Source organism: Vicugna pacos, chromosome 9 (assembly GCF_048564905.1).
Source record: "Vicugna pacos chromosome 9, VicPac4, whole genome shotgun sequence".
Lineage (NCBI taxonomy): Eukaryota > Metazoa > Chordata > Mammalia > Artiodactyla > Camelidae > Vicugna > Vicugna pacos.
Genome location: NC_132995.1, coordinates 53,961,173 through 53,977,608, shown reverse-complemented (window position 1 = coordinate 53,977,608; position 16,436 = coordinate 53,961,173). Strand labels below are relative to the sequence as shown.

The 16,436-nt window shown below is 47.7% G+C and overlaps 1 protein-coding gene and 1 long non-coding RNA gene across 5 annotated transcripts in view; one reads left to right on the top strand and one right to left on the bottom strand.

Moving 5' to 3' along the window:
* The window catches only part of LOC140698209 (myomegalin-like), a 28,982-nt gene extending 14,468 nt beyond the window's left edge, over positions 1-14,514 (top strand). The window contains exons 9-20 of the mRNA XM_072967857.1: positions 495-641; positions 1,302-1,421; positions 2,882-3,071; positions 3,684-3,808; positions 6,780-7,004; positions 8,995-9,111; positions 9,657-9,883; positions 11,026-11,169; positions 12,241-12,379; positions 12,667-12,713; positions 13,595-13,646; positions 14,307-14,514. Of these exons, the coding sequence (XP_072823958.1) occupies positions 495-641; positions 1,302-1,421; positions 2,882-3,071; positions 3,684-3,808; positions 6,780-7,004; positions 8,995-9,111; positions 9,657-9,883; positions 11,026-11,169; positions 12,241-12,379; positions 12,667-12,713; positions 13,595-13,646; positions 14,307-14,452 (1,679 nt within the window). The 3' untranslated portion in view covers positions 14,453-14,514. The remainder of the gene's footprint in view (positions 1-494; positions 642-1,301; positions 1,422-2,881; positions 3,072-3,683; positions 3,809-6,779; positions 7,005-8,994; positions 9,112-9,656; positions 9,884-11,025; positions 11,170-12,240; positions 12,380-12,666; positions 12,714-13,594; positions 13,647-14,306) is intronic.
* LOC140698211 (uncharacterized) overlaps positions 1-16,436 on the bottom strand; it is a 44,641-nt gene that overhangs the window by 12,559 nt on the left and 15,646 nt on the right. The window lies entirely within an intron of this gene.

Below are 16,436 nucleotides of genomic sequence, written 5' to 3'. Positions count from 1 at the left end.
CCTTCTCTCTACAGGTGCAGGAAGGGCTTTGTCCCTTGCTAAAGAATGTTTAGTCAAGAATCACTAAGAGGAAAGGTATTAGGGTAGAGTAAGGCCTTCTCTATAACACCCGAAGTCGCACTCAGGAAACAGCCACACCTTTCCGTGTGCTAGACTGATGTCCACAGCCTTCAGCTATTTTTCTAAACCATGTGAAACCCCTTACACTTACCAGTTAACCAAGTAACTGTACACGTACCCTTACAACTCCGTTACACGTACCCCTGCATGGGAAGGGGCCTGTGGGGCTTGCCTAGCCCCAGGCTGTCCAGTTTTTTGAAGCCAATTTACTGTTTAAACAGTCACCTGAGCTCATGGGTGCCTGTGAGAGAGGATGGTGATGTTTAGGGATCTTGCTGAGAGACCACTGGCTGAGCCCATCTCCCAAGTGGGCCCCACTAGTGACCAGGATTCTCCATCTCCCACCTCCTGCTGTCCTGGTGGGATGGCTGCAGGGGCTGACCTGCTGGAGGAGCATCTGGGTGAAATCCGGAACCTGCGCCAGCGCCTGGAGGAGTCCATCTGCATTAATGACCGCCTGAGGGAGCAGCTGGAACACAGGCTCAGCTCCACTGCCCGCGGAAGCGGTAGGAGAGGCTCAGGTCTTCTACTTCTGGTCGTAACTAGGGAACTTCTGAAGGTCAGGCCTTAGGGGGAGTTTGCAGGTTTCAAAGCATGGTGGTTTGCTTTTCTCCACTTGCTCTTTGCAATCAGTAAGGGGAGGGGACAAGTTCTATTCTCCTCACTTTGTAGATGTATCTGAGCTCAAAGAGTAACTTTCCTCATGGAAGAACTAACCAGGTCTGATCCCAGGAATCCTCTGACTTCTCATCCCATCCTTAATCTGTTCATATGCTGCCTGCTGACTTCTCTGGGCCCTTGTCCTATGACTGACAAGTGGTAGACCCAGGTCTGCCGGGTCCTGCCCCAGCCACTTACCAAGGCTGCCTTCCTCCACACACCCTCCTCCCAGGCTGCTGACACTCGGACACTGTCCGTTCCACACACCCTTCTCCTGCCACCACCCCAGCACCAGCTATTTAGGGCAAAGAGCCTCCTGAACAACTACGGCCAGATATGGGATCATGCATGCGAAGAACCCATCCACAGGAGGCACAGGAAAATCAGGCATTTGGCCCACCAGGCTTTAGGCCCAGGACTCCAGTCCTCAGGGGTTTCTGCTGGGTTGGGACAGAACGGGCAGTTTTGAGAGCTTCTGTGACCCAAAGTTGTAACTTGTCTGCCTGCACTTTTCGGGACAGGATCCACCTCTAACTTCTACAGTCCAGGCCTGGAGTCCACACCTCAGCTCTACAGTGAGAACAGAGTCCTTAGGGAGGAAAACCGAAGCCTTCAGGCTCAGCTGAGTCATGTTTCCAGAGGTGAGTGATCAAAAGCCACAAAGTGTGGTCAGTCTCAGGCCATTTTCTTCCCTGGCCACACTGATCACCCACTGGAGCAGCCAAGAGAGAAAGTGGAGAGAACAGAGCTACCCAGATCCACCAGCCCAAAACCTCCATAGCTATTCTCAGTCTAGAAAGGGCTACTTCCTGCCAGTTCCCAGCCTTGGGCCCTCAGCCTCCTATGCTGCAGGGACAAGGAGCTCTAGGAAATCCACCACTTCTGTGCAGAGCTTCCTGCAGATATTCACAGTCATTAGCTACCAAACTGGATACCTGTGGGTATCTGTTCTACCTGCCTGAAAATCACAGCTGGTTTGGAACCAGAAAAGGAAGGAACGTGAGAGCCTACACACCCTCTCAGGTTTCTCCAGACTTTGCTGCTGCTCTGAGTGCCCCTCCCAGTGCTGATATGCTATCCCCACATCTCCTCACCATCTCCCCACCAACTCCCTATTCATACACTCTGGGTTCCTCCTTGGTCACCAATCTTCATGATTATTTCTGGACGTGTTAGCAGAATGTCCTCCCGAGCTTTCCCAACACTATTCAGTGGGCATCCACGAGTGAGCATCACTTCCTGTGTGCAGCTGGAGGCAGTTGACCATAGTGTTACTTGACTGGATGCAATCGATATATTTTTAATTACAAATTATTTTTATTTACAAATATTTATTAAATAACCATAACAGATAAAGAATAGTGGCTAAGAGGATTAAGCCCAGAATGAAAGAATGCTTGTGGAAAAGGAAAAAGACATCAAGAGATATTTCTGAATTAGCCTCTTCAGAGCAATAAGGTGTGAGAGGAAAGGTCGCTGCTTGGGAGGATAATGAACGTCATAGATAAGGGAGAAGGCAGAACTACTAAACTACCATTGCTGCCTGGAAAGACTCGCCCAGACTTACAGGTGAGAAGGTAGTAAGGTGTAAGTGAGCACCATCTGCCAGGCCCAGGTGATTCCACCCCAGAGGACTGACAGCACTGGAACCTTATTCTCAGAGTTCCTGTTGATAGTCTTTGAGAAATCATGATGATCAGAGAGAGGCTGCAAGCCCAGGAAAGGACAGATGTTCCCATTTTTGAAATGATGAAAATAATATATTCTAAAAACTTGAGTTAGCAAAACTCTAGAATAGATTATTGCACAGAAGGTATGTGAGCACTTAGAAAATAGCATTAGAAACCAGAATGTCTTCTGTGAAACAAAGTAGGTCATATTAAATCAGAGGGTCAAGGGCATTGCAAAGATACCGGTTCCCCATTCCCCAGAGTGTGTGGATCCAGTGAGTAGACACTCGCATCGCCTCCCCTGGCAGGCTGCAGCATATGCTGGCCTTCCTTTTACCTTAGTTCTGTTTGTCAGGGTGGATGTGCTTGGGCTCATCTTCCTGCTGACCTCTGGCCCCACAATATAAATGTTCCTGTGTTCTGCTCACCAGAGCGCTCCCAGGAAACAGAATGCCTGAGGGAGGCTCTGCTGACCTCTCGATCTCGGCTTCAAGAGCTGGAAATGGAGCTGGAGCACCAAAAGGTGGGACGGCAGCAGCTTTTGGAAGACTTGAAGGAGAAGCAGCAGGAAATCTTGCATTTCCAGGAGGAACGACTGTCTCTCCATGAGAAAGACTCCAAGTAAGAGGAAGCCCACTCATAAAGAAGGTGGCTCCATCTTAAGATTTAGGAAAAAGGATATTGGCAAGACAGTTCATGGTCCTTTTTGGAAGCCTCAATTTCCTCTCTGCTATTCCAGATTTATGGGTGACTTTGAAAAGAAGGAAGGACTTCTCTGGGAATGCCTTTTTCATTGCAAAGTTGAGAGGGTAAAACCGTGTTATAGCGGCTTCAGCATATTAGACACTGGAGAAAGTACGTTCTACTGCTTCCAGTTAGTTTGAGGACATGAGTCTCATCGTGACCTGGGAAGCTTCTATACCAGCCATGACGCTAGTTCCCAGCACAGACCCTGTAACTGCTTGTCAGCGTGAAAAGAGCACTGTAGGGGCAGTGAGAATACCGGATGGCATGTCCTGGGTCCTGCAGCTAATGGCATGACTCCAAGCAGAGTTACTTTCCCTCTCTGAGCCTCTGTTGCTACATCTGTAAAATAAAAGTGATGGTCTTCATGACCTCTGACTTGATGTCTAGGGCTAAAACTCTGTGATGCAAAAGTTGGTTCACAGGCTCTTGCCCTGGTGTGGCCAAGGGGTCCCTAAGCTCAGCGGGCCCTTGCTTGTCTCCTGGCAGGCTGCAGCAGAAGCTGGCCCTCTTGCAGCAACAGTGTGAAGAGAAACAGCAGCTCTTCGAGTCCCTCCAGTCGGAGGTACAGATCTACGAGGCACTTTATGGCAGTTCCAGGAAGGGGCTGAAAGGTATGTGTATCTGCCTCTTCCCCACCCTGTGAGCTGCCTGCTCTTGCTAAGGATCCTGGTGAAGTCTTTACCTTGGGAGTTGTGGAGATCTTGGAAACCTACAGAGGTCTGTCTCAGAAAAAACCTCACTCACTGAGGCTCCCAATAGGAAGGGAGGGGAGCTCTCACACACAAAGCCCAGGGGTTGGTGATATGAGCAAGATCCAGCCTTAATATCCTTACAAGTCGGCCACAGGCATCAAACTCACCCACCTAGATGGTCTCAGATAAGCGAATCAAACTCCAGATTATATAATGATTTTCATTTTTAACACAACTGCCCTGGTGGTATCATCATTTGAAAACATCTTAAATGTTGTGAATTCTGACCACCCACGCAACCTGGTCCCACCCTGACCTTTCCTCACTGAGAAAATTAAAAGACTTTTTAAAAATTTCTGAAATACTACTAACAGGACCTATATTTTCAGCCTAGATTTAAATTTTAAACTCTTGTAGTGAGGATTTTTGCTACCTGCTAGTATTTGAGAATCTTATTAACATTTCCCCATTCTTCTTCAAATGGGGAGGGCATTCTAAACACAATTACTCCAAGTAGGCTAGAACAGAGGGCTGATGTCAATGTGATGAAATCTAGCAAAGATTAAAAATACTCCTGACTTTGGTTAAAAATATCGGTGGTAGATATACAGGAAGGGGAGATCTTGCTCTGTAGCCACTCGTGGGCTTGAGGACGGGGGAGTTAGGTAGAAACACATTTACACAAGGAAGTTGTAGGCCAGAGTTGCTAGAAAAGCCAAGTTAGCCTGAGACCACAGTGGTACAGCTGTGCTGTCCACATGGAGAGACCATGTCAGAAATATTGTTAGATTGTGGGGTGCCATCTTGTAAAAGGGACATTGACAAACAAGGGAATGTAATGAAGACAGGGACCAAATATCTCAGACTGGTTGAAGAAACTAAAAAACTGTAGGCTTGGAAAAGATCATATGACTATGAGAACGGGCTTCAGATATTTGAAGAACTGTCAGGTGAAGAGGAGCTGATGTGTTGTTATCCCTTCAGAGGGCTGAACAAGGGCCAGAGGGTGAAGGGCAATGGAATTGGGATCTGCACAGTTAACGCTTTCCTTCCCACTAAAGCCTTCTAGTGATGGATTGGCTGTTTCGAAGCAGTCGGCTTCCTATCCAAGCCCCGTTTAAATAGAAAGAGATGATTTTTCAAGGATCCCGTTGAAAAAGTTCTTGCTTTGGATGGGATGCTGACTCCCTGAACTTTTCAACTCTTTGTTTGTTTGTTTGTTTGTTTGTTTTTTGACTATATGTTTAAAAGCTCCTTAAGTACTATGGTTTATTATAATTTCACTGTTCAGCCAAATTTGAATCTTCATCAGATGTGACTGAGTTTTCTAATTTGTTGATGAGAAGTTGATCGAGAACTTGAAGAATTAAAGAAGCACAGCAGGCTTCAGAACAGCTTATGTACAAAGTCATGGAAGTGCTGGGTCAGGGGGAAGACCAACCAGCCTAGAGGGGAGTTTTGTATTGAAGGCAAGAGAATGGAGTCAGATTAGTTGAAAGGAGAGTTGCCAGTATATAGAAGGCCTACGAGGTAGGATGACAATTTACACTCTGTGTAGTAGGCAACGGAAAATGAGTATATTTTCCAAGCAAAATGGGTACATGATGGAAACAGAATTTTAAGATAGTAAGACTGGTGTCACATACTGGAGTTGGGAGTCCAACATTAGAATCAGGGAAACCTGTTTGAATGGGTGTAGTGATATTATGGGTGTTAAGTGTGGAGGGTCTCATATAAGGTGTAATCAGAAGATGAAGGAGAATAAATAGATGAAAAAATTTTAAATAATAAGCAACAATTTGTGAGAATTTGGATTTCAGAAAAGAACAAAAGGGAGGAGCATCATGGAACTTTGGGGTTGGTATCTGGAAACCACTTCATCCTCAGCTACCTCCCCTTTCATGTCTTGCTCCCTTATAATGGGTCTTTCAGGATTCATCTCAAAGCTCCTACCACTAAAGCCCCATTATCCCTTATCCTTAACTCTATGACCCAATAAGAACTCTGAATTAAAATCTTTTTAATACACACATTTGGTGACAAATCCTAACTGAACTGATGAAAGAATATTCATAGTCTTCATTTATCTCATTTAGTGAGAATATTCGCATAGCTCATTACAGGACTATGAATGTGTTTGGAAAAACAAAAAAATTTAGTTTCTGGACCTATGGCCCAGATGCAACTGGGTGCATGTGTTAGATGGTATTTGCATCCTATTGCCTTGCTAAAAACCCAAACAAATTCCATCTTTTGAAAGAACATTTGGCTTCATAGTTTTTAGATGAACAGTTGTGGTCTTGTAGAATATTTGTTTAATCTCTTCTTCCCCAGTACACAGAAACAGACTACGGGTGGTGAGTGGAGATAAAAAAACAAACAAACAAACAAGGAGAAATTGAGAAGTCCAATTAGTTATGATCCTTGGTCTGTGGTACCCCACTCCCATTCTTACCTGCTGCCCAAGACCCGAGGCCTTTCTCCTCCTCTCCCCTTTGACCCCTGAGTGTGGAAATCATCGACTCTCCTCCCTCAGCACCTTCCCTTCTCTAGTTCAGTACACCTATCTTGGAAGACCCTGTTTCTAGCCTGCAGGACTAAGGTTAATAGAGAGGTAAAATAATAGGCTTGACTTCACCTGCCAATCAAATGCCCTCCAGGTGCACAAGGGTCATTTGAGCCTCAGGGAAACTCTAGACTGGAGTGTGCGCCATCTCAGTGTGTGCCAGGCCCCCCACTGGAAGAGGGACATCTCCATCACAGGTGTGTTGCCTGGGACCCTGAGACACTGTGGTCCTTGGCAGGAAGGAATGTCACAGAGAAGTGTTCTGACAGATGCTTGGAAATACCTGAATCAGTGCTACCAGAGCCCTCCTCTCTCTCCTTACAGCTTACACTTGGGATGCTTGTCACCAAGTCCCTTTGAGCAGTGACTTGAGCCACCTGGTGGCAGAGATCCGAGCTTTGAGAGGGCAGCTGGAGCAGAGCATTCAGGTGAACAACTGTCTGCGAGTGCAGCTCGAGCAGCAGTTGCATGGAGGTGCCAGCAAAGCCGGCCTCAGCCCCTTCTTCCCTGTCAGCCCTGACCCTGGAAGCAAGCAGCCGCTCTTCCAAGGTAGGAAGGAAAAGGGGATCAGGAAGCCCTCAGCCAGTGGGGAGGTCCCCGGGATGTCTGTGGTGGAAGGCACCATCTTGCCTCTTCCATGCTCCTTAAGGTCGGGGTGAAATCAGAGATGCTTCAATACAGTGCCCGAGTGAGAGAGTGGGATTTAGGGTAAGATCTGGCTCCAGATTCTGAGTTTGCGATTTATAGGTGTTTGCCTGGAATTTAAACTCCTCAGGCTATTTAAGCCTTAGCTTCCTCATCTTTAAATGAAGATTATATTAATATATACTGTGCACGGCTATGTGGGGCATTAAATGAAATAATGTACAAGTGCCTGGCATAATAAGAAATGCTTAAGAATTAACAGCTACGTATGTTAATGTCTATTCCTTGTATTTGTGGAGTGCTTTAAATTTTACATGCTTTCAAATAATTTTTCAAATCATTTCATCACAGGTAGGGTAGGTTTTACTGTCTCTGTATTTCACATGAGAAAACTCAGGCACTGAGACATTAGCTGACATGTTAAGGTTGACAGGAGTTGAGAGACCAACCCAGGACTCAAAGCAGAACTTGTGGTTTCCAGTCTGTGCTCCCTCTGCCTCACCATGCCGTGTCTTGCTATTACTGGCCTTCCCAGACTCTCTGGCCTGGCTTCCTCTGCCTAACATGAGGGGAACTCAGCCATGTGGCAAAACGTTCCTGTCCCTGAGGAAACCCTGGCTGTAGGAAGGCAGTGGGAGGTGGTGGTGCTGTTCCAGGTATAGTCACCCACTTCTGCTGCCCTGCCCCCGGCTTGCCTCTCCAGATACAAATGTTTACACAGTTCTCTCCCGCTCTTCTCAGTATCATTCATCAATCAGTCTCATGTCCTCTGGTTTTAATATGAGTGTCAATACCGCCCCAATGAATATTGACACATTCATTTCTACTTCCTCTTCTTTTTTCCTTTTGATAGACCATTTAATTCACCATCTCCACTCACCACTATGGACATGTCCTCAATTTTATTCTAAATGGGAACCATTCTGCTCTGGATTATCTAAAGATGAGCTTTTACACTTTCATGCCTGGTTTACCCGTTTTTTTTTTTTTTCTGGTTCTGCGAGATTCATGTATCAATGACCTTATCTGTCCAATGAAGGTGATTTCCCCCAATCATGTTGCTGTGGCCGTTAAATAAGAAAGCGCACGTGGACCACCAAGCAAAATGCCTGGCACATAAAAAATTTCTGGTTAAAATTAGGTGGATGCCTCACATACTCGGGCTACCGTGCGGCTGTCATGCTCAGTTGTGTCTCCCTTTCATCCCTTTAACAAGGCTTTCCCCACTCACTGCCTCCCCACCACTTGAGCCAGGACTCTGCCCTGCTGGCTCAGTCACTCCTCCTCCTCGTCCAGTGCAGAGGCCTGAGCCAGAAAGCAGGCTCTAGGCCACATTTGCCTGAGCAGAATCATTCCTGTCTCTTTGTGATATTTCCCAATTCCTCCCCTGCAGGATTGCTGCCTGGCCTCCAAGAGGGCGTCTCTAACTCACCAAGGCTTCTGTCGCCTGTTCTTCTCACACCACTGCATATTTCCCAGTCCCCACTCATCACAATGGTGGTTAGAGTGCTGAGTTTAATGGCCCATAAATCCATTCATTCTTTGATCAAATATTTTTACCATATATACTGCATATATTTATGCATATTTATATTTAGTTTCAAAGCGCTGCACTGGACGCTGTGTACAAAATTATATTCAAAAACTGGGGTAAGAAAAGTATATCTAGTAATTTTTCAAACTAGAAGTTGCTCTGTGAATTATAGGAACCTCCTTTTGTTCCAAACAAAGTGATCTGCTTACTGTTGCTTTTAAACGTGGTACATGGGTGATGATTATGTAAGAGGGGGGTCCTCTTGCCTTACTGTCTGGTGGTGAAGACTAGGCTGTGCACGTGCTTGGGGAGCAGTGTGTTCCCAGGGTTCCTAAAGTTGTGGTTACCTTGACTCCCTAGATTCAGTTGCCTCCCCTCCAGTTCGGGACGTGGGCATGAATTCTCCAGCTGTGGTCTTCCCCAGCTCTTCTTCCGCTGCTCCTGGCTCTGAGACCACAACTTTTAATAGGACAAATGGTAAATAAGGCAACTACAGGACTCAGGGACTGACGCTGGAAAATTATTAGTGCAAGTAACCTTTGTTTCTCTGTATACGCATTATCTAAATTTAGAGATTTTTCTCTGCATGTCCCAAGGCCTTTAGCCCTGTTCATTGCACCTTCTGTGCTGCCTTTCTTCCTCATGCTGTTTTCCGATTGCTCTGTTGTTGCTTCACTGCAGTCACCCACTTTTTGAAAGTGTTCTCTGGGTCCAGCTTCATTTCCTTATCTGTGTCTTCTCAACCCCGTAGTTAAAAATTTGTATGTATAATATATGTCCTGAATATTTCATTTGTCAATAAGGATAAAATTTGCCTCCTGGCGATTTTATCATTATGAGAGGATATAAGAAAGATTATAAAAATGTAGAACCCAGAATATATAAGGATTTCACACCATGCTTGTACTTTCCAAGACTGTCTTATTTCTGTCCCCTTTCATTATTTGACTTCTCTTTTGTATTGAACTAAGGAATGATTATGAATAACAGTGCTTTTGTGCTGTTGTGGTTTGATTGTTCAGAGCTGGGTTCGGATGCTTCTCCTGGAATAAAGAACCCTCCCAAGTTGGAGGGTGATGCTACTGACGGCTCCTTTGCCAATAAGCATGGCCGCCACGTCATTGGCCACATTGATGACTACAGCGCCCTAAGACAGCAGATCGGGGAGGGCAGACTGCTGGTCAAGAAGATAGCATCTCTTACGAGATCAGCCTGCAACCTCCCTGGCCTTGAAACTCCGGGCACAGAGGTAATTACATCGTTCCATTACAGACCTCTTTCTTGCATATTTTCCGTATGCCCTTCCTTCTTCTGATTTTAGCTCCTTCTGCTATTTTTTTCCCCATGCTTCACATCTCCCAACAGCTGAGGATATATGTTCCATTTACACCCAGTTGGGCCTTTTGTCTTCATCTGCTAATTTCACGATAAGCTCTGCTCTGTTCCAGATGTAGCTGACTTGGCATTTCCACTCAGAACCATAGAAAAGCCTGTGCAGCACTGCCGTCCTCATCAGTAGAGCATTTTTAAAGTGTTGACATACACATGGGACTGTACTGAGCACCCTTTGGTAGCTTATTATCTGCTAAAGTCATGCTGGCACATGGCCATCCTTGGGCAGAAGAAAATCACTTAATCAGTTTGCTAGAAATTGAAAATTTGCGTCGATATGGGCTAAATGTGCGGAAGGAGTGAGGAACATGGCAGCCATGGAATTTCCTGGTTCAGACTGAGCCGGGGAGGAGAGCAGAAAGCAGATCTCAGAGCCCTTCACCAGGAGAGACCAGGCACCCCCAGCTGCGGTGCTGTCTGAGCCACTGGAGACGCATGGATGCTCAGGGAGAGGCCTGTGCCCAGGAGCCCCCTCACTAGGGAGGGAGCCCCACACCTGACTACATAAGCATAACAAGGGGCTCCAGGCACAGTGTTAGAAGCTGCACTCTGGGTGTGAGGGCATGAACCCAGAATTGGGTGTTACTGGCTCAGGGGATGCCACAGAGGATGTGTACGTTCTCTGGGGAAGAGGGCATGTCAGGTAAAGGGAGCAGCACCTCAATCCTTTGAGCTACAAATGGTTCAGCCCATTTGTAGCATGAGGTGTGAATTAGGGCAGGGCACAGTGCAAAAATTAGGGACCTTAAACTCCAGAGCATGTGCAGGACTAGGAGCTGAAGAGTATGGGGAAGGCTGGAATCAAATGAACTCTTGCAAGTGGGAGGGCCCTGCTGAGGTCAGAGATCCTGAGATTCAGGGTTAGAAAAGGGTTTCACAGGTTCAAGCAGGTCCCTGTCTGTGCCTCACTCACAAAGGAAGCTGGGGCCTGTGCTCACAGGAAAAAAAAGTGATTGCTCAGCCCCAGGGATGTCCATGGCTACCTCCCCCTTTTCCCAGGCGATGGGCAGCAAAGGCATCCAGGAGCTTCAGAGCAGCACCAATGCCCTGCATCACCGGCTGGAGGAGGCAGCCTCCCTCCTCACCATGTTCTGGCGAGCGGCCTTGCCAAGCTCCGATGGTTCTGCACTGCATGGAAAGTCGGTAAGAGGCCAGCGTCATCTACTCGTTCTGCCCCCCCAAAATCCTTATGCCTCCACAGTCTGCAGACCCTGAAGATCAGGAGCTGAATGGTCAATTGGGACAGAGGGGACCAGAGAAAGGAGACCTCTCCTCCATGGTGGCTGCTTTCAGCACAGCTCTGATGACATCCCCTCTCCTTTGACCCCTGACTCCTGGGATAACTAATTAAAGAGGAAAAGGAGAGGATATGGAGGAGGGAGAGACAGGAGAGCTCTGATAACCCATTCATGTTCACTTTCTTTACCTGTCTGATGTTTGCCTGAGCTCAAGTTCAGGGACATGTTAAAACATCAAGAACTTCTGTCTTCACCCCACCCCACTTCCACAAATCAGGTAGGATCACAGAATGTCATCATGAGTTGACCAGCCCCTTTTAGCCACCCACTGGAATCCCAACAAATCACTTAAATTTCAGTCTCCAGGTCAGGCCAGGGGAGAGTCAACCTCCCCCGGGTGCTCTCAAGCCAGCTCTCTGGTTGGTGACCTTGAATAGCCAGGTTTCAGGATCCCCTCCCAGGAGTTCTAACTCCAGACTAATCTCACTGACACCTGACATCTTAGGAGACCCAACTATGCTAATTCCAGAGGAGGGGGTGATTTTCCGTTTTGAAGTTGGCAGGGATATTTACAAAATTGCAGACTGTTTCAGGCCAGCCCTGTCCTGCCGGTCATCATATTCCTAACAACCAAGTCTTACTTGTGTAGCCCAAGTGATATGATTAATGTCAACACTAAATCTGAGCTCCTGTTCACAGCTGACGGCCTGGAGTCAGATCCTGTGCAGCAACAGGAGTGTAGCCTGTGCTAACGTGCACGGGGGCTTCCAGCTTCTCAGTGTTCATACCTAATGGCCTCATTGTGAGCTGACATCTGCTGGAGGGTTTTAGATGCTTTAACTGGTGGGGTAGGGAGAATTGAGTCCAAAAATAGTTGAGAAGATGGTAAAATCCTATTTTGGGTTGTTAGGAGCCACAAAGCCCGGGGGGCTTTCAGATTTCTGACCATTGTCAGAGAGCCTTTTTCTCTTCCCAGGGAGAGTCCATGAAAAGGGAGCTTCTAGAGCTGAAAACCAAACTATCCAAACAGGAGAGTCTCCTTCAGAGCACGGCAGAGCGTCTGAAGACTGCCAACCAGCAGAAGGAGAGCATGGAGCAGTTCATCTTCAGCCAGTGTGGGTGTCCCCCTACCACGGAATAGGACACAAGATGGGGGAACTTGCAGACTCCCCGCTTGTGCTGTGGATGCAGAGTGACCAGAGAGGCTAGGGAAAGGGGGAGACTGATGTGACATCCGTGAACCTCCCGTTTTATCAGTAATCATGGATGCTGGGGGTGGTGTTGGGGGGCAGCAGGAGACCCCAAGCTGAGTGGCCAGAAAGAAAGCTTTAGAGCACACACCCAAGGCAAGTATGGGCCCCCCTGGTAACTTCTCCCTTGTGGGGCTGTTTTCGTTTTTCAGTGACCCGGACACACGATGTTTTGAAGAAGGCAAGGACTAATTTGGAGGTAAGGAAACCACAGCATTAGTCAGAGCCATAGAGCCTGCTTCAAACCCTTCAGCATCTGTCATCAGAGTCGGGAGGTCATCTCTGACCTTCCCTGACCTTCCAGGAGAGACTTCTGGTCCACTTGCAGGAGCACAGGTCCTCAATGAGCATCTGTCCAATTTCCACCCCATCAGCACTCCCACCCCAATCAGCAACCTCCCCTGCCATCTAGGTTCACTCTCACTTTGTCATCACCTTCTCTTTACTGCAATATTCTCTCCTTCATGCCAAGTCAAGAGTGTGGAGAAATGCAATTCAGTTGATTCTCGAGGTCAGAGGACATAAGGGGTCTGCCTCTGTGTTAAGATTTCAGTAAAGGGATCCTGAGGTCACTCATGTGTTCTGGGGTTTCCTGTACCACTTTATGAAAAAATAACTGCAAGATACAGCCTACTAAACAGATTTCACTATACAGTATGGAGCTGAGAACAGCATTGGGATTTTGGCAGAGTTTTCTTCAAGCAACAACACAAAAGAAAATCATTGGGTCTTACTGATCGAAAAAAGAACAGGGTAATAAACTAAAGGGAAGATTTTACATATATGGGAGACATTCTCTGTTTATTGAAAACACTAACACCTTCTTTAGGAACCACTTTGAAGAAAACTTGAGGTGTTAAGAAATGACTTAAAAATCAGAAATTAAACCTTTTACACTGGCCATCGAAGCTTTACCATAAGTAACTGAGCATATGCCTAGGAATGTTCCTAAACTGTAATCTAGAGAATGTTGACCTCACAGTGTCAAAATGGGTTGGGCCATAATTTAACTCTGCCTTTTTGTGTGCTAATTCCTTTTGTTTTTCTCTGATGATTCCTTTCTTTCCTGAGCCTTTTTAGAAGAACACTTACAGGATTGCCTCTGTAAAGCCTTATTCCTGTCCCAGCAAAGGTAACCCAATAGCCTCTGGTACCCGCTGGCTTCCCTAATTTGGAAGAGTCCTCTCGACTTCTGCTAGGTCATTGGAAAGGGCCCGAGGACTGAGTTCTAATCCCAGGCTTGTCACTAACTGGCTGTGTGGCTTTTGCTGACCTCAGTCTCTGTGAGCCTGCTGCCCCTCATCTGTAAGAGGTGGCACCAAGAAGGTCTCTGATGTCCCTGCTGACGTGGCCCGTCCCACTCCTCCTTAAGTCACAGGACACAAAAGGGGGACTTCCCTGCAAAATGCCCTCTCCTTCCTCCAACAGGCTGTTTCTATATGTGCATGTTTCATGCTAAGCTGTTTTCCTGTTTATCACAAAAGCCATCCTTTTGCTCCAAGGTGAATTGGAGAGGGAACTGGTCCCTCAAGAGGGAGTGGTAGGATCATGCCACCTGGTGTGCAGTGGCTTTGAGCAGACGTATCACCACAGGAGGGTGTGGGGGGCTTTTCCACTAACCTGGTGGCACCAGTTGCTCCTCCAGACCTCAGCATACCCCCTCAGCTCATCCTGTTAATAGGCTCTCACGGAGCTCCTGGCTTCTGTCACCAATCAGCTCTCTCTGCAGCCTCAGTTAGCCACCAGCAGGGCCTGATAATGCCTTCTTACTTTATGCAATTTTGGTCTCCAGGTAAAATCCCTAAGGGCAGTGCCGGGCTCTTCAGTCCTGTGACGCTTGCCTTCCAGGAGCCATGCAAGAAGCGAAGCCACCAGAGGTCCTTAAAACAGCAGGCAGGATGGGCCTGCCCCGCTTTTGCACAGCTCCCTGTCTGCTGAGGAGGATATGAGTCTCACTCCTCCACACCTGCTGGAGGGTCTGGAAGGAGTCCGAGATGACGCCTGGTGGGGCAGTGCCAAAAGGCAGTGGGCCTTTCCTGCGGCTGTGGAATAAGCAGCCAAGGTCCACTTGGCCCAGCACTGAGCAAAACACGCATAGTTTGTAGAGGACTTCGTGACACTGCTTCTGGACGCCCCAGTGCCATGGGAACCAGCAACAGCACATTTCTCACCTCAGCTTGATCCTCATATGGTCAACTCAGGGCAGACAGGACCTGCTTCCTAGGATCGGAGCTGTGGTTCTGACACTGGAGCCCCTCGGCAGATCTAAAAGCACACGACTGAGCGGCGATGCCCTGACAGACAGTGTTGACGGGGCCCCGATGACCTGACTGGGGGCCAGCACAGCTGGGTCGGTCAGGATTGGCATCAGTCTACACTGCAGCACCCGAGTTCTTGGGATCCACGTGGTGAGAGCTTTGACTTGCAGATGCCATCTCATGCTTACCCTGGTACTTCCTATTTCTATTCTCATATGATCTCCAAAAGTTTACTGACCTCATTCTAAATTTGCTGTTCCATTTGGTCATCTTAACCTCCCTCTTGGATTTGGGGATGAATGGCCACACCAAGCCACTGAAAATCTTGAGTAAAGCAAACCAGTGATCACTTGTAAGTGACATGTGAGCACTCACCAGTTGTCCTAAAGCCTAGTCTGTGTCTTCACAGTGCTTTAGAATGTGTGTATGTGTATAAATGTATGATATATATTTATATATGTTGCTATAGTGGTAGGTTGGAGGCCAATATAACTGGTGGACAGGGTTGGTGAGAGGAAATGAAACAGTCTTTTTGGTGGCTATTAAAGCAGAATGTGTATAAAGAAATAAAGTTGCTCTTTGCCTGCTTTATTTCCAATTTCTGCACCAGTCCCTAGGCTGAGTATGTAAGAATAGGAAAGACAGACTGGCATTAGGAAGCTCAGAGTCTGAGGCAGGATCAAGATGGCAAAGTAAGAGGAAATGAAGCTCACCTCACCACACAAACACACAAGAATACGACTATATGTGGAACAATTCTCACCTAAAACTGCAAAATAGCAAAAGATCTCCTATATAACCAAGGCTGCGCGAAAGATCTCCACGTAACCAGGTAGGATGGGGGCAGAAGGCATCAGGTCAGGACCTGTGTCCCTGGGAGGGATCTGTAAGGAGGAGAAGGTCTATGCAGGTGGACCCTCACCCTGGGGAGTCAGCGGGTTGAGCCGTCATCTGAGCATCCCAGTCCTGGGGTCCTACGTGGAGGAGACAGGCCCCCATGCCTCCTGGGAAATTCACTGAGACAGATGCTAGAAGGGCTGGAGAAGCCTAGGCTCTACTTACTTACCAAGGGTGCACATGCGCTGGCTTACAAATAGTCAGAGTGAGAGAGCCTTGCACTGGCAGCAGCCACCTTGCTTCACTTCCCAGTCAGAGGGGGGTGACCACTCCAGCCCCACTCACCCCATACCACAGCCTGCCACAGGATCTTGGCAAAGACTCGGTCTAGCTGCACAGAAACAGACTAGGGCACCTGGGGTGTGATCTGGGCAGGGTCTTGGAGGCCACAGTCCATGCATACACGGGGCGGTGGTAGTATTCACAGTGGACACTCTCAGCTTGCGCACAAGGCGGTACACAGGACCAGAGTGCCTAAGGGCTGACAGACAGGCCCTGGGAGAGAAGTCGTCTAGCTATGCAAGACAGCCCAGAGGGCCTGGGGTGTGGTCTGAGTGGGGCAGTGATGCCCATTGTCAATGCTCTTAGGCATACTCAGCAGGTCTCCCAGCAAGAGCACCCTACTCTACCCACCCCACACAGCAGCTTAGGGCTAGATCTGGGGCAGACAGGTCCTCAAAGAAGTTTGCAACAGAAGCAGCCCAGATCTCAAGTGGCAGCACAGCCACCTCAATTCCTGCAGCTACAACAGCCCAACCCCTTCCACA